The sequence below is a fragment of the Mustelus asterias genome, chromosome 14 (assembly GCF_964213995.1).
Source record: "Mustelus asterias chromosome 14, sMusAst1.hap1.1, whole genome shotgun sequence".
NCBI lineage: Eukaryota > Metazoa > Chordata > Chondrichthyes > Carcharhiniformes > Triakidae > Mustelus > Mustelus asterias.
The window spans coordinates 37612868-37634239 of NC_135814.1; the positions used below are offsets into that span (position 1 = coordinate 37612868).

A 21372-nucleotide genomic window follows, 5' to 3' on the forward strand; every position below is an offset into this window, starting at 1 on the left:
CCCTCCCCCTCCCCCCTCCCCCCTCCCCCCTTCCCCCTCCCCCCTCCCCCCTCCCCCCTCCCCCTCCCCCTCCCCCTCCCCCTCCCCCCTCCCCCCTCCCCCCTCCCCCCTCCCCCTCCCCCCTCCCCCTCCCCCCTCCCCCTCCCCCCTCCCCCTCCATCCTCAGTGCTTTCAGATCATTGACATTTCCCCCTCCGTAGCTAAAAGACTCCAAGTATACACAATGAGCTGTATCCCACATTGTCCTGTCAAACCCCACTTTCTCTCTTCCATTGTCCTGCTAAACTGGAGGACATCTCTTCATGCTGACCATGACCAGCATACCACAACCACACTGTTGTCAAACCCCAGAACCCCTATTCCATTATTCCCAATTACCATCCTGCTACCAAAACTTTGGGCTACCCCTCTGGGACTCTGAAGAAGAGTCATACGGACTCAAAACATTAACTCTGTTTTTCTCTCTCTCCCTATGGATGCTGCCAGATCTGCCGAGTCTTTCCAGCACTCTCCGTTTTTATTTCAGATCTGCAACATCCACAGTATTTTTGCTTTAATTTTAGTTCTCTTTGTATTTGGCTCCAGTGAGGAGGTGGTTCACCGCAGGCAGTCTATCAATGACTGCCCAAAGCTAAGTGAGTGCATTGACTATGCCAATAACTGGCCTCCATTCAGCTAATAGAATGAATTCCAGCCTCAGATGGGGTCACCCACCTTTGTTCCACACCCACGAGCAGCATTTCAAGCTCTTCAGCTTCAAAGGGACAAAGTTCACATTTCTCCACTATTCCGCTATTAACAATTAGTCCTGCTTTCAAACACCACATTCCACCTTAATGGTGAGCTGCTACCTCCGTGAATTCCTGCTGCTGAGTGAACTTGTCACAGGCCAACCTCCCCTGCATATGTTAGAAACTTGTTTTAAATTGGGGGGAAAGGACTTCTGCTGGAAATTAATGTTCAGCTCACATGACCTATCCTCTTATAATAACTCCAGGAGTCAGCTGTAAAGGAACAGTGCTTTATCGCCTAAAATAAAGCAAAGCAGAACCACAAGCCTGCAGTAAACACAAACAGGTCCCAACCAGGACCACACAATAATGGACCCACTCAGGGGCTTGCTTTATACAGGGCTCGGTATATGAGCTCCACCTGGTAAGATAATTACTAATCCCCAGGGAGCTCATATTCTACAAGTCCTACAGGGAGGTCAATCAGTGATTCCCCATCCAAATCATGGGGGTTATCACAGCTCACAATTGCCAGTTTAGATGGGCCAGTTTAATATTTTTGGTCTTTAATAATCAGCTTTATCATTTTTTTCTTTAAAGCAGAGGAATGTGTATTATCTATAAATGGACAAAAAAGCACTTGGTGCTTTTGTAAAGCAAAAACTTAGTTTATAACATCAACGTCTAAAGGGATTAAAATTAAAAACTATCACATCAAAATATTCTAATCCTAATGAGCTGGGTAATAGCAGTTAATCATTGATGGTCTTTACTGTAATTAAATGTTGAAGACATGTGGATGCAAATGTACAAATAATGAAGGATTACACTGTTTTTACATTCACAGTCAACAAAAAGGGGCAACATGGAACCGAGCTGCTCTGTTCAGCTTGTCGTAGGAAACAACATACAAGAAAGCAAGGTATGAGTTGTCCACACTCAAAGCTGTATATTTATGTATAACTGCACCATAGGATAATGCAAACTGCATGTGCTGAACTTCTCAATACATTTTTTAAAAATTCCATCCTTAAAGTTGCAAAGCCATTGCTTAAAGTGGACCGGGCAAACCCAAATGCATTCCTTGCTTTCTCCTGAATCCAAATTCAAAATCCAATTCATGATCTCTACAAAACAAACAAACAAGATCCAAGCTGACAAGATAAGGCATTGCATCCCATCTCAGGCTTGATTTGATGCTCAACCTTGGCCAAAAGGCTGAGAAGTGATTTTTTAAAAAAATTATGACTGACAGCACCCAACTACTAGGCTTCTAATTGGGGAATTGAACCCCAGTCTCCTGTGCGACAGGCAGAGATACTAACCACTATTTCAACATCGAACTCCAAGCCTACTGCATCTGGTATTCCCCAGCAGTCTCCCATCCAAGTACTAACCAGGCCTGAGTCTGCTTGGCTTAGTATCTTAGTATTCTGCCCAAAATCGGAGTCAGAATGTCCATTCCATCCAAGAAAATTAGAGATGAGAGACCTTAAACAGAAATAGTTCGAGCCTCAGTCAGATACTGCTGGTGAGCTGTAGGCACCAAATGATTGCAATTGCTTGGTTGTAAATGGGCAGAAAATTAGACCGTTCGCACAATGAGTCAGATAGAAAATTTAACCAGAGTGGGGGAAGAGAGAGATTGATAGTAGGATAAGCCTCACATAGACTAGCAACAGGATTTTGTAGGATCAGCATTCCTCCCGGTCTTCCTGACCCCACAATATGGGCCCTATTTTACCATTTTGATTCTAAGTGCTGGGCGGACTTGAATCTGGGACTGTTTCAGATCCGACTTTTAGGCCTGTTCTGAGGTGCCCCCATACGCAATCTGCCTGCAAAAATATCAGCAATTCTGAATCGCGCTGCACAAGCCTGTGGGTGGGGCTTAACGTGCCCAAAACCCTGTAGCTCCGATCGGCGCTTCCAACTGCGCATGCGCAGAAAAAAATGATAGAATGCTGCTCCCCTGCCACATCCTTCCCGGGCTGGATAATGCCTCGCCCTCACCCCACCCCCACAACATTACTGACAGTCTTATCTCCCCACTCCCCCGCCATCCAGACCGATTGCGGGCCTTCCCCCCCCCCCCCCCCAAACACTGATCTCAGGCAGAGTGGTGGTAGACCCCATTCCCCCTCCCCCACTGATCTCAAGAACAGTGGCAGCGGACCCATCTTTCTTCCCCCCCACCGATCTCAAGCAGAGAGCTGTTGGACGCTCGGCACTTGCCTCCTTAATAATTCTCACTGATGGAGCGCCCGATTTGGACTTATATCGAGCATGTCTGTTTTGCAGCGATTCCGGATTGGTGAACGCGGTGGTGAAGGGGAAGTGCTGGTAAAGTTGGGCATGCAGCCCATTGAGTCAATTTAAATGAATTTAAATGGCCGTCGCACCTGTTTTGGGTCCGATCGCGGCCATTTTCGGGCCTTGGTAAAGGGGGAACCGGCACAGAGGCGGGCGCAGTTCACGCTACTCACCTCACGCCAACTTTACCAAGTTTTCTGGCACAATGCGATGGTAAAATCGGGCTCTATATCTCTTGTGGCTGTACTTTGAGCAGTCACCAGCTGATCCCGTTCCATCTACTGGTTATAGATCTCATCACTGTGTACAGATGTGTCAACCAATGCAGGAAATCAGTATGCATATTGAAGCAGCCTTCTGGAAAGTGACAAACCTTGACATTCACAGGACCCACATTGCTCCTGATGTTTGACTGCTAGCTGCTCGAGGAGTCTTTGATAGAGAGTTTGTGCTATCAAAAATCAGTTGCTTCGGGGCTGCACATGAATTTAAAGTCTTTGGGGAAGAAATTTGCCTGCGTTACACAGTGCTAGGCAGACTTGTGTCAATTCTCCAGGGATGGGAGGTGCTGTTGACTGCTACCTGCACAGCCCATGTGGCTTTCTGCATTGATATAATTGAAGAATGCACAGATAGTGATCCACAGCACTGCCTGCCCCAGTGAATTGAGTTAAGTCTGGAAGCAGTGCCACATAAACTAATTACTGAAGTCCTAGGAGTCATGTAGTCCTCGGAGGTGACTTGATTATCACTGCTTTCAGCAAGTTATCATTATGATTGTATAATTAGGGAAATAAAAAAAACTGCAAGTGCAAGTGTATAAAGCCAAGGTATGTAAAAGTCATGCTTTGAGGATGTACAGAAAATGTGCTGTAATAACAAATATTTTAGGCATACATCAAACTATTAAAACCTTAATTACAGATTTCATCATTTGACTATTCATTGTCAAGAAGGAAATGTTTTCTTTGGAAAGGAATTGTTGACACCAGTCAGCATTTTAATTAAATAGATCGGTTGAATAATTTGAGGACGTTGTTAGCACTGTGAAGGACTGTTTTTCTAACAAAGAATTTTGGATTCACAGATTTGCTACAATACCAGTTCACCAATCTGGGAACAAGCATTTGTATTCTTCATCAGAAATGTTCATTCTGAACAACTAAGCATCGAGGTAAAGTGCTGTTATATTTAAAGTTGCTATTAATAATTAAAGTTTAAAGTTTATTTATTAGTGTCACAAGTAGACTTGCATTAACACTGCAATGAAGTTACTGTTGAAATCCCCTAGTCGCCACACTCCGGTGCCTATTCAGGTACACTGAGGGAGAATTTAGCATGGCCAATGCACCTAATCTTTCAGACTGTGGGAGGAAACCCACGCAGGCAAGGAGGAAAACGTGCAGACTCCACACAGTGACCCAAACCAGGAATCAAACCCGGGTCCCTGATGCTGTGAGGCAGCAGTGCTAACCACTGTTTTCCACACGTTTTCCTCCTTGCCTGCGTGGGTTTCCTCCGGGTGCTCTGGTTTCCTCCCACAGTCTGAAAGATTAGGTGCATTGGCCCTTGAAGGGGCTTGGCGCTCCGAAAGCTTGTGTGGCTTTTGCTACCAAATAAACCTGTTGGACTTTAACCTGGTGTTGTTAAACTTCTTATTCTATTTATAAAGCCCATTGAGAGCTTAGTTTTCAATGTGATACACGTTACAACCACGACTTTATCTGACAATTACACACAACTTGGTCATTCATATCATGCAACCAGCTCTGCTTCTTTGAACCCGACCCTATGTAATATCCAGACAGCAACAGCCAAAAGACTCGAACCTCACAGCAATGCAAACAATATTCCAATGTAAGCATGAGAATAAATTGAACTATCAACAACATATTCTTTGGCGCATGATTCCTGATCTGACTTCCAAGTTTAAAAATGACAAAACATTCCAGTAAATTATCACCAACCAATTTACCTGTAATAAGGTGCTATTTCTATCCACACAAATAGATTTTGTTAATAGAAAAAATCTATTTTGCATTGAGTGATTTTTTTTCATTTTAAATTGAAACTAGCCACACTTACAAATATCCAGCATGAAGCAAAGTACTGCAGATGCTGGCGATCTGAAATATAAAAAGGAAATGTGAAAAATATTCAGCAGACCGGGCAGTATTTATGGAAAGAGAAACAGAATCAATTCTTCAGGTCCATGAACTGCAGTGACAGGGGGGCCTCTGTTTCTCCCCACACAGATACCACCAGATACACTGAGCATTTCCAACACTTTCTGTTTCTATTGGCTTCTTGCCAGCCACCCAAAGAGCAATCCGACTTCTTGTGAGCATCTTTTTCCCATTCAGCAAGGAACCCAGCATTAGTAATCCATTAATATTAGCTTGCAACCTTACCGGCTTTAGAATGTGTTACTGTGGACAAATTTTATGAATCTTCTTGCTTCATTAAACATAGTTCCAAGCAAGTGCATCTTCAATCAACGTTTATGCATTGAAATAAATTTCCAGCTTAAATATTTCCAGGTTTAGTCAAGCTTGATAATATAAAGGACTGGCCAAAAAGATTATTTATCCCATTTGCCTTTGAACGGACAATAATAAATTTCTTACTGGAACTTCAATAAGTTTGGCCCCGAGCCTCAAAGTTAGTCAACTAAATCCAGCTGCCTATCTTGTAATGATGCCTCATGATTAATGTAGGGCAGACTGCTCCAGAATAGCATTGAGTTGTTAAGTTTCTTACAAAGAACAAAGAAAATTACAGCACAGGAACAGGTACTTCATCCCTCCAAGCCTGCACCAACCATGCTGCCCGTCTGAACTAAAACCCCCTACCCTTCCGGGGACCATATCCCTCTATTCCCATCCTATTCATGTTTTTATCCAGACGGCACTTAAAAATCACTGTACAGCCCAAGACTGCATTGCGAACAGTGATAGTCCATAAATTAATCTCTCCAAGAACAGTGTTGATTAACAATTGCCCAGTTTGCACAATTGCCTTTGATCACATGCTGCTTCCCACCATTTGGGAAATTAACAACCCAATTAATAATCTCTTCTCTCACGATGCCTTTTGAAACGGAATTATTTGCATTAAGTATGAACATTTGTGGGTAATTCATATCATTTAAAGTTACTTTTTGGAATTAGGGGATGTTTGGCTAATATTTTTAGTATGTGCATATCCATCGTGGATTTATAGTAGAAGTGATTTATTAAATGTTCAGTTTCGTTCAGTAACATATGCAAACTATTATTGCAATTTGTTTTGAGCAGATCAAAGACAAAGACCGGGAGTGTGCCCTTGGGATTTTAACAGTCCCTTTCTACCATTTGTTGAAAGCATCTGATATGACCCTTGACCAAAGGTTTCCACTTGAACATTCAGGCCCCAACAGCCTTATAAAATTAAAGCTGGTTCTTCGGGTAGGTTAAATATACCAGAGAAATGATTCTCATTTTGGCTTCTTAGATATGTGCTTTTGTGACATTGACCTGAAAGCTTAACGAGACTTTATTATCTTCCAGTGAAAACTAAATCCAATGCTATCAAGTGTTTAGAACAGCAACGTGTTTGAAGTTTTAGAAACCTAGGCCAGATTTGAACCATCCCGCCCGCCACGGGAATTGTAGCAGGCAGGACACAGACCTTGGAAGGTCCATTGACCTCGTGTGGGATTTTCTGGCTTTGGAGCAAGCGCAACTGAAAAATCCCACCCCTTTGTCAAGATGAACTTGGACTTATCCATCTTCAATATACTTGATGTAAGATGTGTTGCATTTAACACTGTAGAGTTTCTGCAAAGTGATATAATTTCTCAATTAAAGATCCATATTGTAAAATTCCTAATTAGCAACATCCCCATTTTAATATATATGCATTTCTCTCTGTGCTCTTTCTTTTAAATATATATATTTTAAATTGTATTAAAAAAGAATGTAATATGAGCACATTCAGCCCCCATGCATGTGCTTGCCAGTCAGATATTCTACCCTCATTAATTTGGAATGGCAGCAAAATTTTGGTCAGTTTTATGCTATGGAATTGGATTTAGATCTTTCAAATAAATTTCATCTGTGACACTTACCCATCAAAACTTGGAGACTTTGAACCCAATGTTATAGCCGGATTTGAACTCAAATCACTAATGTGAAATGATGAACAACATCAACAATGAAGAATCCACTTGGTTCCAAAATCTGCACAATTGACAAATTGTGCAGAATTGCCTTAAAATTTGTGATGCCAAATGTCTTTTTCTAAAATGCCCAGTAATTAGAAAGTGCAGTACGGTTGCCGTAATAATTTAGGATTGTAAGATATTTTAAATTTGTTTGTTTTGAGGCGCAGTTACTTCATAATGCTGAAAATGTTAAACCCAGTTTAGTTTTACAAAGTAATTACCCTGCCCTACACAAAGTCATGGCTTGCATAAATAATACATTGTTCCTGCTACAATGAAATGTTCTGCATGTGTCCTCTCTTCCTTCTCATTGTATCACCTCTGCCTAGGTTACTGTTCCATGAGCAAAGGCCCTCTAATATCCCACCTAAGGGGCCATTTTATGCATGAAGTTGCTATTTTGTTAGACCATGGGAATATCCTCACTTGGAACATTTTCCACAGGATTAATGGTCAGCAATAAGAAGCCAAAATCCTGCTGATACTTTTTCTTATTGTTAACCGAGAGGCATTATCCCTCTGCTGCTTGGATGAAAGTGGTTAACGATGCAAACCAGAGGCTGACCCTGAAGACTTTTGCAGTCAATATAGAGTAGTGCCACACCACAAGGTGCATTGAGGTAGCTAATGCTCAGAGAAAAATAAATATTAAACTATTAGGATAACTAGTATTAGGAATTGCAAGGACGTAAGCCTATGTGTTAACATCTATTCTTTGTGATACTCACACAGATACTCACCATTGAGGAACCAGATCCCGACAGTGTCTACACAGGTTTGAATGCCCTTAAAAAGGGTCCCATATCAATAAAGAAAAAGAAAACTGGAAGCAAGCCGAACACTCCACCTTCAACACCAAGATCACCAAATGTTCCAAAGACATATGGTAATAGTTCAGTATCTGACCCAATGGAGAAAGAAGAAAGTCACAGGCAGCATAAACATACTAATGAAATTAAATCAGAACTGCCAGCAACTCCAAGACAATCCAGCTCTTCAGATGCCTTAAGGAGAGATATGTCCAGCACTACTTTGGAATCGTCACTTACCATTTCCACCACTGAACCTGACGACACTGATCAGCAACTGCAAAAGTATAGTCTTCAGTGAATTTTGTGTTTAAACACTTTACATGTTTTGAAACTTAAATGTACAGAAGTTAAATGCTTACAGATGACAAATTCTGTAGCTTGTGATGCAAATCTTGAAATACAACCAGGCAGCAATCTCAGGTGAAACTAAGGGTCATCACATCTTTAAGAGCTGCGACAGAACAATTCTTGTAGCAGGCTAAGGTTACCTAGAGCTAAAATCTGTCACAACCATAACACCAACAATTGACAATCTCAAAACCTTCCTGCTTATTATTACTAAACTAGAGCTTACTAAGTTTATTTAAACAAACCAGTAGGTGCTGATGTTCCTTTCCAGTCAATATTGTTTGAATCTTCCTGGGTAATGGTCAGAAAAAAGTTGATATTTTCAATCAACCTTCTGTCGGCTTGATCTACTTGTAGGCTTGACTTGGTCTTACCATGTGCTTCAGAGTTCTCTGCATTTTCATTTTATTCTTTAATTGAAAATATGTTGATATCTCAATAATTACTTCATAAATTTATCCACTTTTCCCTACATCTAAAAACAAATTGTTCAACATATTCCCAGTTGTAGCCTGAAGTTAGCGGACTTTGAAAATATGATACATCGAATCTAGTTACAAAAAAAGGAATCAGAGAGAATGAGTTGGGCAATAATGAGTTTGATAAGTAGTATGGGCCAGAAATTAGAAACGAAATTAACACAAGATCTCACTATCCGGAATCTATTTCTTGAGCAGTATATTTGAGGAACATTGGGATTAATTGATTCACCCAAAGGAGAGTCAGTGAAAGCTGCATCATCTTAAGGTGAAAATATCTCAATCATATTTTACAATAGAATAATAAAAATGTTATATGAAAATCTAGTATACATTAAAATTATTTCTAACTTATTTTGACTAATTGCATAATCTATTTACAAACCAATTGCCCCAAAATCCAGTTGTTCCAATGCATTGCTACAAGTTTGACAAAAGTTTGCCATAAACAGCCTTAAAGTGGACCTTAAATAGTCGAGGAACCACCACCTTGTTGAAGCAAGCAATGTCTTCATTGTAACGGAGGTAGAGATTTCCTACATCAGAAATTCTCGCAACTTAGTTCCTCCTAATGGGGCGACACAGTGGCATAGTTGTTAGCACTGTTGCCTCACAGCACCAGAGACCTGGGTTCAATTCCGGCCTTGGATGACTGTGTGGAATTTGCACACTCTCCTGATGTCTGTGTGACTTTCCTCCGGGTGCTCCGGTTTCCTCTCTCAACCCAAAGATGTGCAGATTAGGCTGATTGACCATACTAAATTGTTCCTTAGTGTCCCAGATTAGTGGAATTAGCAGGGTAAATATGTGGGGTTATGGAGATAGGGTTTGGGTAAGATGTTCTGTCAGGGAATCAGTGCAGACTCGATGGGCTGAATGACCTACTTGTGCATTGTAGATCCTATAATTTGTAGATAACTGAAAGATGTCTATCAGTCTAGACATATATCCCAGATGAGGTTTGAAGATTAGAATTTTAATAGGATTGCTGTGAAAACGCCTCCAGGACAGGGTTTAAAAAAACCTCCACAACTCCCCCACACCCTAGGCTGGGCACCCTTGCCAGTATTTACAATGTTGGACACTCTAGATCCACTTTTAGAAGTGTGGGTTCCAATCATTGCCAGAACAATGAGGGAACCATTGCCAGGGAACTTGGCAAGGTCAGTGACAGATTCCTGTCAGACATGATCCTGTATAATAGTTGGATGGTTAGCACACATATTGTTGGGACCTGTATTTCCTTCCTGATCATATAAGATGTCTGAATAGCAAATATACAAAGTAAACTTTTGGCACAAATCATTTAGAGTAGAATTAGAGCATATTAGGTAATATAAAGAATCGTAGACATTTTCTTTTGAAGTACTACTTGTTGACTTATAAGTGTGATCTGATTCAAGTTTGCTGATTAACTTTAATTGCCTTATTTTCTAAATGTTAACTCTTGTAACTAGTGTTGAGAAGACAATACAAACGAATGCATAAATAAGGTTTCAAACCCCTGAATCCCCATTTAGGAAAGTGAAGTCAATCAGCAAATTAATATCTTCACTTTTCTTCCAGTGGAATGGCCCTGAATGAGGAATCCCTGGGAAAAATCCAGCTCACAGTTCGTTATTCTGCCCCTCATCAGAGTCTAATCATCATTGTTCACTGTTGCAGGTAATATTTCTTATTGGCAGCCAGTTAAATTTATACACCTTCTGTTAAAGCACCAACAAGGTGAATAAGTGGCTTAAACTTGCATGCCTTGTCAAATGAATGAGCCTAATAAATTAAGCAAACAACCAATTATGCTGGAAGCCTGATTTTTCAACTGCTGGTTTTGTGGAAGGAAACAGAAGTTATAACAGCAGTATCCATTGTTCTCCAATAAACTTTTTAATTTGCTGATTAAATATCTCAAACTGAATCTTATGCCTATGAGCAAAACTCATAAAATATGTGTGTGTCAGAGTCCTGTGATCTTACAACCAGAAGATACATTTTTTTAAAAATCCAGATAACTTTTTAATGTATATTTTTATTCACTTCTTGTTTAATTTTACATCATGCTTGATCTTGCTGGGTCATCCTCAGTTTTGGATAATTTCCCCGCAATACTTGATCGATCACCCATGACCCAAGAGCAAGTGTAGACTTCAGATAAAATTGTTTCAGAGAGTGGGGATTAATTGAATCAGGACAGATAGATGTAATTCAGACATTTAAAAGTAAAATATTCCATCCTTAATTTACATAATACTTTGATTGTATATGATTTATAATTAGAGATGGCCTAGTGGTATTATCGTGAGACTATTAAACTCAGCGAATGTTCTGGGGACCCGGGCTCGAATCCTGCCACGGCAGATGGTGGAATTTGAATTCAATAAAAAGTATCTGGAGTTAAGAATCTACTGCTGACCATGAAATCATTGTCGATTGTCGTAAAAACCTATCCGGTTCACTAATGTCCTTTAGGGAAGGAAATCTGCCATCCTTACCTGGTCTGGCCCACATGTGACTCCAGAGCCACAGCAATGTGATTGACTCTCAACTGCCCTCAGGCAACTAAGGATGGGCAATAAATGCTGGCCAGCCAGCAACGTCCATATCCCATGAATGAGTTTTTTTTTATCCATAGTATTTTCTTTACAGTACAGCATCTGGACCTTGGAAATGCAATACAGTGGATGCACCACCACTGGTTCAAGGATTAATTAAAATCTAAAATTAAAATTATTTCTGGGATTTGAGAGGGTAGATACAGAGAAACTATTTTTCAATGTGGTATCCAAAGCAAAGGAGTACAATCTTAAAATTAGAGATAGAACAGTTAGCAGTAAAATCAGAATGCACTTACTCAGCATAGGCTAAGTCTTATGCTTGGGTGGCAGAGTGGCACTGGGCGGCATGGTGGCACAGTAGTTAGCACTGCAGCCTCACAGAGCCAGGGACCCAGGTTCGATTCCCTGCTTAGGTCACTATTTGTGTGGAGTCTGCATGTGTCTGTGTGGGTTTCCTCCGAGTGCTCTGGTTTCCTCCTACAATCCAAAAGACATGCTGCTTAGGTGCATTGGCTACGCTAAATTCTTCCTCAGTGTACCCGAACAGGTGCTGGAGTGCGGCGACTGGGGGATTTTCACAGTAACTTCATTGCAATGTTAATGGAAGCCTACTTGTGACAACAAATAAGTAAAGCTAGTGGGAATCTGAAACTCTCCTTCCCAAATTGCTGAAAATGATGGGTTAGTTGAAATGTTCAACTACGATACGATAAGGATATCAAAGTATATGGGTCAAAGGTAAGTGACTGGAGTGGAGGGACACCTCTTCCATAGAATAGCAGTATAGGCTTGAGTAGCTGAATTAGTTAAATGAGTTATTTTTGTTCCCGTTGCCATTTGAATATTTATTGTACAAGTGAAGGTTTATTTGTACAAGTTAATTGTCCAGCACATTCATAGGGTTTGAAACATTTGAAAGATTGACTTTTACCGCTTTAATGAAATAAGTGAGTTTTCATTTTCAAGGATACACTCAAGACAGTTTCTAGAATTGTGTACACTATTTAATTTCATAAATTGTTTTGACATTTGTACCACAGAAGCCTGATATCCTGTTCAAATGATGGATCAGATCCATATGTACGACTCTACCTTCTTCCTGACAAGAGCTGGTCGGGCCGGAAAAGAACACAAATTAAAAAGAAGACCGTAGATCCACAATATGATGAAAAGTAAGTGAGTTGAATAACATTTGGTCAGAAATATATTTTGTACCTGTTTTAACAACTATTAGGCTGACCTACACAATAGTGGCTTGAGTGAGGTGTGCTTTTATTCTGTGATTTACTGTAAACTTTAAATATCCATAACTTTTTGACTATTGAATCACTTAAAACTGATTTTGGATTCATGACTGACTGTACAGTCAACTTGCATTTGGGGCGTGCAACACTATTTCAACTTCTAAAAGCAGCTGGGTTGCATTTCCATGATGGCAACAGAGTCCTGGGGTAAGATGCTCTGGCCGCCTCATTGTGTTTTTCTCCGCGGCGGGAGGCCACCAGCCGTTTGCTGGCGATGGGATCTTCTGGGCCTGCTGTTGTCAATGGGATTTCCCATTGAATCCATTCCACACCACCAGGAAACCAGCAGCGTGGGTGTGACATCGGCGGGGCCAGAAGATTTCGACCCAGTTTTTCAGTCTTCTCCCTCCGTCTGATAATTTAATATACTGCTAATTCAGAATTATGAAAAATGTTTGTAACAATCCTAAAAATTATGTTCAATATAGATGGAGCAGTGAATTTTTAAAATATACATCAATTGCAGTTTCATTTGCATCTCTTTCAGATTTGAGTTTTCAGTTTCAGTAGAGGAACTTCCAAAACGAAAATTAGATATTGCTGTAAAGAACAACCGGTCATTTGGATCCCACGAGAGAAAAGAACTTGGAAAGGTAATAGTGATCTCTACTTACCAGGATTATGCAAAACATATAATTTAATGTATTCAATGTAAGTCCTCAGCACAACCGGGCAGTTATTCACTGCTGAGAATATACATATGATTAGAAACCACAAAATAATCTGTATTTTGCATCTAAGTAAAGTTTAGTTAACCAGTTGATCAGTGCAACTAAGATAATTTTGTGTTCTGTATATAATTATTGTGCAACTTATTCAATCAGATTTGACACAGCAAAAGACAAAATGAGTGCGAGCAATTGTGGTATAATGAACTTTTTTGATAAAACAAAACCCCATTGTTGTGTTTCTAAATTGTACAAGACATTTTAGAGAATGAAATATTGAAAATTTCTAGCCTTGTAGCTATTGACATCTTCTTTATGACTATGCTTTCTACCAAGATAGTAATGGCTCATATTGGATGGTTTCACAGATACTAAATGCCCTCAGGAACCCCATGCAGATGGCTATTTGTCACCTTGAAGGCGAGAGTTTCATGCCTTCATCTGTGTAAGAAGAGGCAAAAGGACTTTAAAAATAATGGGAGTGGGGAGGCAAACCGAATTCCCACCCCCATTCCTGTTCCTGTCAGTTTTTGTCAGCACGCGATAAGGATGCAGGTAGTAAGCCCACATGCTGCAGTCCCAACTTGTCGCCCCTTTTCAGAATTTCAGACCCCCTGCAGATGAAGTCAGGCAGCTTTTGTAGATGTGGTTCACAACTCCGATGCTGGGGAAACCCTAGTCTGGAGTTGGAAACCTTTTGACGGTTATGTTTAAAAGGTGTTCAGAAGGTGTATGCTAATGGTTTATTTTTAAGTATGTCTAACAAAGCTGGAAGTTCCCTTTGAAACTGTGTAAACCACTTAGTCTGTCTTGAAGCATGTTTGAAACATTCATTATGAGGCCATCTGACAAAAGAGATGTCTGGCCATCTATTCAGCCGCCTTCAGTTGCCAGGTGGTCTCACTATGAATGCTTGGTTGAGCTCCACTAATGACTAATGGACTCAGCCTAATTGGGCATTGTTTGCATAGAGAACTAATAACTCTATTTGACAGTTTTGAGATTGTAATAACTTTATTTCGTGGAAATGTTTTTTTAATTTTACTTGGACAAGACAAGAGCTTTAAGTGGATTCAAGATTTTTTCCAAGAGGATTTCACTGGCTGTCTTTGACAGCTTTGAGATGAAGAGAAGGGCAGTTATTTTTTCCAAAGAGAATGTTGAAAGTCTGACTTATTAAATTTTGTTAGCATTTAAAATACTTGCCAGTATTATTTTATGGCTCATGAGTTTTGTACCTAGTGGATACTGGGTGAGTGGGCATGAAGGATACATGGAGTGGGTGGTAGTGAGGGCCTAACCACTATGTATAGAACTGAGCCAATGTCTCAGTAAATGGAGCCGGGTCTTCTAATCTGCCTGCCTTAGTGACCACCTCAGGAAGTGGCCGCAACCCACACCTAGGGCTACATCCAACTCTGAGACATGAATATTGGATGAATGCACTGACGTTTTGAAGTCAGTTCTGCAAATCTACGAAATGGCCCAACTCACAGTTCCCAAACAGAGAATGAAAATCCAGCCCCGAGTGATTATATTTTGGCAAACTACAGTATTTGAATGGGGAGACATGTGCTGCTTACAGCAAAGTCTAATGCCCCTTGCAGTTATTGGCAGTGATCACGGAATACAGAATAGAAGTTGGAACCGAAGCTGTTTTCCCTGTTTCCCACTCCACCTCTCCCCTCCACCACCTCCACCCTCCATCACCTCCACAAGATTTTTGGTTTGCAACATCAAGCAATGTTACACTTATAACATTGCTCAAAGAATAGTCCAAATTGATAACTCGCTTACTTTTCTTTTATTGAAGGTGCTGATTGACATCTCAAATGATAACTTAACCCAAGGATTTACAGAATGGTAAGATGTATTCCTTTGTGTCTAAATATTAAAGAAATTAAGATTTTAAAAAATCTTATTAAATGCAGGCACACACAATTGAAACATTTAAAGAGTATAACTGAACTCTCTTTGCTTTAACAAAACAAGATTCCTTATAAAATGTCACTTCAAGGACTTTTTACAGAAAATGAAAGATTTTTGCCTCCAAAGTAATCCACCTCCCATTTTATACACACACACACACACTCTGACGAGATTTAACCATTGCCAACCGATATCCATTAACTCCTAAGATATAAATTTTGTTTCTTCCCATTTCTTACTACTTGATATCTTAAAATCATAAAATCACAGTGCAGAAGGTGGCTCGTCGTCCCATTGAGCCTGCACCAACAACAATCCCACCCTATTTATACATTAGCTGTAGACTGAAAAATTGGTATGTAACTTGCCTTCTGTAATGGAAATAAAAGCATTGGAACAGAAGTAAGCCACTGTGATTCAAGCCTGTTCATCATCGTGTGATCATATTCTTAGGTTCATCTACTGACGACATTGGTCCCAGGATGTGGAGTCTTGTGGCACAGTGGGCATCATCCCTGTCTCTGGGCTAGGAGTCCCACTCCACAACCTGATGGCCAACGAGGGTGCATTCATAATTTGGCCAAACAAGTTGAGCATCAACCTGCAAATCCTTCCCATATAGCTGGTGATAGGAGCAGAAGAGTTTCCTCATCAGCCACACTGCAGAAGGCAATGGTGAGCCACTGCAGTAATATGCCAAGCATAATCATGGCCCAAATTCCATGGAAGTCCGTGGTCACCAATGCCCTCTGAGGAACCTGGAGGAGCTTATTCCAGGAGATTTTCAAGTAACCTAACCAGGCTGGATGGGTGAATAAGAGAGTTCAAGGTTTCCACCCTTGTGGAACATTCTTCCATAGTCTCCAGTGTCGTGCACAATAATTAAAAGCTACTTTGTACCCCTGTGGTAGAATCTCATTCATGGCATCCACAAAACTGGCTGCTTCGTGTCTCTGCTTTTTGTTATGAATGCTGAGAAAATTGAAATGAGAATTTTCAATAATTAAGGCTTTAACAAACATCTCCTGATTAATTTGTCATATGGAAGACTGCATACACTTTAAGGTCAAAAATGTTTATTTCCTCCAATATTTGATTGATATTGTCCTTTTGTTACCTTCATAGGTATAAACTGACCGATGACGGATTGGCAAGAAAAGCAACAAAAAACCTTTAATTTTATTTAATCCAGAAGCTCGTTTGATTTTTTTTATTGTGTTGTTTGAAGAAAGATCTCGTATATTTTCATGTTAAATCACTGAATAAGATTGCAATTAATACTAATATTCTGACCATTTTCTTTTAACGTCAAGGAATCCCATTACAAGAGAGTTTAAGAAATTTAGGCATACATGCAGTTCTAAAAGGCCGAGTTAGAGTGTCAATTCTTTCATTAAGCCAAGTGCTCTACTCAGTTGATGGTGCGGAATTTTACAAATTAATCAGAATAGCTAACAGCTGTTTGATGATCCAGAATGATGTATAAACAGTAGGTCATTGACTCCACTGAACACACTTTCCGCATTGTTAAATCATGGGCCATTCACCTCCATGGGGACATTTCCCCATTCAATTCTATCAGGGCTAATCTGTACTTTAATTCCATTTATCCGTATTTGATCCCTATCGTTAACAACCTTACCTCAAAAAATGTTGATCTCAATCTTGCAAATTTCAATTAACCTAGTACCAAAGCCTTTTGAGGGTGAGAATTCTACATTTCCACTGTTGTGTGGAATAAGTGCTTCCAGATTTCAGTCCTAAATGGCCTAGCTTTAATTTTATGATGCCTCCTTGTTCCAGCACTACAAAATGTTTTTTATAAAGAAAACCTCAACTAAATTACAGCTTAACCTTGCAAATTGTTCTCAGATTAGCCCTTACCAGTATTATCCTGTTCAATAACAGAGTTTGGATTTTGAGTTACAGTATCCAAAACTGTACACAGTACTCAAGATGGGGACCAATCAAGGCTCTGTACAACTGAAACATTTATCTAATTGAGGTATTACAAATGACAACATGATTTGAAAGACATAAAGGGGTGTGGATCTAAGCCAGATAAAAGGAGCTGATTTACAGATCAGCTATGACCCAACTCAATGGTAGAACAGGTTTGCGGGAATGAATGGCTTGTTCTGTTATATTGTCTCACTTAGGCTGACATTCCATTGGCCTTTTTTGTACACGTGTACATGGATCCACATCCTTTCTTCCCCTCTAATTTCCCATCTCTCACTCTTATGAAAATATTCTTATTTGTCTTGCCAAGCCTGCAAAATTGCACTTTTTGGAAGAAGATTGAGAAAATGTATGGCTTAGTTGCATGTGCCACACCTGAATCTCATCCTGGCTTTTCATGCTTACTTGGACTGAGTTTATTAGTACCCTCATATCGAGGGATATGGGCCAAATACGGGCAATTGGGACTACCTTAGTCATTAAAAAAAGGGCCGCATGGACAAGTTGGGCCAAGGGGCCTGTTTCCATGCTGTAAACCTCTGACTCCAGCTTACTGGTCAGGTCAATACTATTCAAATGTTTCCTTTTATTTAAAGTTCTAAAAGAACAACGTTAAAAATCCTGATGTCAGCTTGAAATATATATATATTCCAGACAATTTGTACAAGTGCACCGGATAAATTCAGTGGGTTAATTTTAATGCACATTTTCCCCAGATTCAATTCAACTTTTGCTTTTGGTTGAGTAAGTTTTTTATTTTTATGCATATTTCTTGGGCAAAATGCCAACTTTTTATTAGGTACTTTTAATTAAGGGGCTTTAATAATCTGGTATCAAATAGTGAGTCATGTTCATGATTCACAAATTGGTTATTATTAAAAATACTTTTTAAGAGCAGATTGCAACATATTCAATTGTTGTAAGAATTAGCCAAATATTGCCAGTTAACACTTATATTAAGGAAAACAGGTCTATTTTTATCAAATGTTTACATTTGTAAATGTCATGTGATGTTGATTAGTGTATAATGCTTTAAGGAAAATGCTCAAGAACAGAGCATAGCTACTGAATTATGATTTGCTATTTTTTAGCAGTTGTAAATAATAAAACTGATTTCATATGAAGAACCGTGTTTACTTGTCTAGTGTCTTGGCACTAAATAGATTTTAAGAAAAAAGACCTGACTTTCCATCTATCATTAGTCACTACAATCTAACAGGCTAAATATCAAAGATGTTCTCAGCCATTAATTCCCGCTCGTAGTCATCAAATTTCAAATTGAGACATATTGTACAGCTAATGCAACCTTGGCAGTTATAAGCGATTTTTAACTTCCCCCAACCTTGAAAATCCTGTATCAGTAAATATGGCCTGCGGTAAAATGTGCACGTGTGTTTTTGCATATAGGGACAAATTTCATGAACACATTCTCCAAGGCAGATTTAGCAGGCAAGATGAATTAGGTGTAAAACTTCATTGTTAAATTGATGGAAAGGTACAGTTCATATGTTCTTACCATTAAAATATCTCATTACAAGTGAAGATCTTACTAGTTTATTTACCTCATATGGAAACAACAATCTTAAAGCAAGTACTGCTTGCAAAGAAGGTTGGACTATATATATCCTACAGTTGAATGATAAAATCTATTGCAAAAGACTCAGCTTTCAAAGTCCTGGTGCCCACCAAGCCAGAAATAAATATTTTATAAGGAAGTAGATTTTGCTGTTTTAGTCCAACTATTTCTAGGTGTTTTCTAGAATATTTCCCCTTTTACTGAAGTCCAGTTTCAATGGCTAGCCACATAGCCTGAAGATTTATAAATATGCAGAATTTTCAGCTGCTGGAGCATAATACTGTACAGCAATGGTGTCCCTAGAGGATCACACACTTTATCCCTAACTATAAAATCAAGAACCATATAGACCTTTGGCACAAAGAATGCTTCACAAACTTAAAGTTGTTAAAATGTTTAATTGAAGGATATCAAAATACAGAAATTCATACAGATTATAAATAGATAAAATGTACAGTATTGAAAAAATAAACATTTGCATTTGCCAGCTGGCAAATACTTTTGTTAGGAATGCTTGAATTCAGAGGTCAGTTTTATCTGGTTTTGAGTGCACAGACTGCTGGTAAAATATGATCCATACTGTCTATCTCTGAAACAAAAGGAACAAATTACAGTGTAGCACAAGTTTGAATAGAGAAAAGTGTTAATCAAAACAAATATTTAAACACCAACATCCTGAGGGGGTTACCATTGACTATAATATCTGAACTGGATAAGCCAAATAATTATTGTGACTACAAGAAAACGTCAGGGCTGAGAATTCTGTGGCGAGTAACTCACATACTGACTCCCCAAAGCCTGTCCATTAGTTACAAGGCACAATTCAGGAGTGTGATGGAATACTCTTCACTTGCCTGAATGAGTGCAGCTCCAACAAAACTCAAGAAACTAGGCAACTTCAAGGACAAAGAAGCCTCCATGAACGGCACCCATCAACCACTTTAAACATTCACCATTTACGCACAGTGGTAACAGTGTGTACAATCTACAGGATGCACTGCAGCAACTCACCAAGGCTTCTTTGACAGCACCTTCCCAACCCAAGACCTCTACCAGCAAGGATAAGGGCAGGAAGTGCATGAAAACACTCACCTACAAGTTCCCCATCAAGCCACACACTATTCTGACTTAGAACTATATCACCATTCCTTCACTGTCACTGCCTCAAAATCCTTGAACTCCCTTTACATCAGCAGTATGGGTGTTCATGCACCACGTGGACTGCAGAGGTTCAAGAAGGTGGCTCAGCACCATTTTCTCAAGAACAATTAGGGAGGGGCAATAAATGCTGGCCTCGCCAGTGATGTCCACATCCTGCAAAACAAATTGGAAAATTACCTTACCATGGAAAATACCCTGGCAGAACGGAGATCATTCATCCTTTAGGGGCACTGGAGGCTGTCTTCTTTTGCAAGGTGCTAATGCTGACCACTGCTGCCATGCTGGATTGGTGATCTGTCAGGCAGGCCCTTGCCTGAAGTGCGGGTATGTCATATTGATGCTGGCCCCCACTGCATTCAGCAGGTGTTCCATGGAGGTGTTGGTGAATTTCAGGGCACTATACTGCTTAGCTTCTGCAGCCAAGACTTCCCAGTGGCAAATGTGCTAACTGTGTGTAGAGGCAGCCTTTAAATGTGGCACCCCGATCATTGACACGCTGAGGTGATGGTGCCCCGCCAATCATGTGTTATGAATCAGAGTCCACCTGCCAGCAGTGTGGCATGGAAACTGTGTATGGAAGTCTTTGGCACTAAGTGCCACACGATAAGAAGGGAAAAGCCACCACTGCCGTCAGCGGGCTAAACATCGCTTTTCCGACCCACCACCAATCTTTTGCTGATTTCCAAGAAAATCTCTCCCAGGGTCAAAGCAAAACGCAGGCATTAGCCAGCTATCTGGATTTCAATCCCATACACTTATGTACTAAGAAGATTTGGTAAGATAATTTAGGAGTTGTTCTTACCCAATATCTGCAGCAAGCCCTGAAAAACTGCATAGAATGCTGGAAAGAATTCTTCATGCTCTTCCAATTTAGTGATAATGCTAAAAAAAATTAAATGTCTTCCTAAGTCAAATCTGTAGCACACACATATGTAACTTCACTTAAGAGTAAGTTTATATTGAAGGCAACACCCATTGAAAAAAAAAGGTTTTCTTTAACTGCAGCAAACTCAGTTTAAGGCCGTCACATATTCTATATGTCAACCGTAGCGTTCACTTAATATATAGATAGGGAAAACACAATCCTCCCAGTGCATTTTATGTTTTAGTGTGCAATTAATCATAATATAGCGTTGTGTTTTGCACGGCTTTTAGTAAAATCTTTAGAAGCACAATAAGACTGGTCGAGGACAATCGGAAGCCGAGTTTGGTATCGTTTAGATTAAAGAATGCTTTCAATTACTGAGGTGCTGCTAACAGAAACGCACATAAATATTAAAAAATCCAATTGACTTCACTGTTGTCTCAGTGGTATTACTCTTGCACCCGTGCC

The 21372-nt window shown here is 39.9% G+C and overlaps 2 protein-coding genes across 2 annotated transcripts in view; one reads left to right on the top strand and one right to left on the bottom strand.

The window, feature by feature from the left end:
* Positions 1–18429, top strand: part of LOC144503590 (extended synaptotagmin-3-like) — a 99451-nt gene extending 81022 nt beyond the window's left edge. The window contains exons 15-23 of the mRNA XM_078228179.1: positions 1579–1653; positions 4132–4218; positions 6341–6490; positions 7981–8342; positions 10454–10552; positions 12480–12611; positions 13231–13336; positions 15225–15274; positions 16466–18429. Coding sequence (XP_078084305.1) covers positions 1579–1653; positions 4132–4218; positions 6341–6490; positions 7981–8342; positions 10454–10552; positions 12480–12611; positions 13231–13336; positions 15225–15274; positions 16466–16517 — 1113 coding nt within the window. The 3' untranslated portion in view covers positions 16518–18429. The remainder of the gene's footprint in view (positions 1–1578; positions 1654–4131; positions 4219–6340; positions 6491–7980; positions 8343–10453; positions 10553–12479; positions 12612–13230; positions 13337–15224; positions 15275–16465) is intronic.
* Positions 18430–19258: 829 nt separating this feature from the next.
* cep70 (centrosomal protein 70) overlaps positions 19259–21372 on the bottom strand; it is a 50312-nt gene continuing 48198 nt past the window's right edge. Inside the window, exons 17-18 of the mRNA XM_078228180.1 lie at positions 20842–20921; positions 19259–19467 (exon numbers count right to left, since the gene is read on the bottom strand). Coding sequence (XP_078084306.1) covers positions 19412–19467; positions 20842–20921 — 136 coding nt within the window. The 3' untranslated portion in view covers positions 19259–19411. The remainder of the gene's footprint in view (positions 19468–20841; positions 20922–21372) is intronic.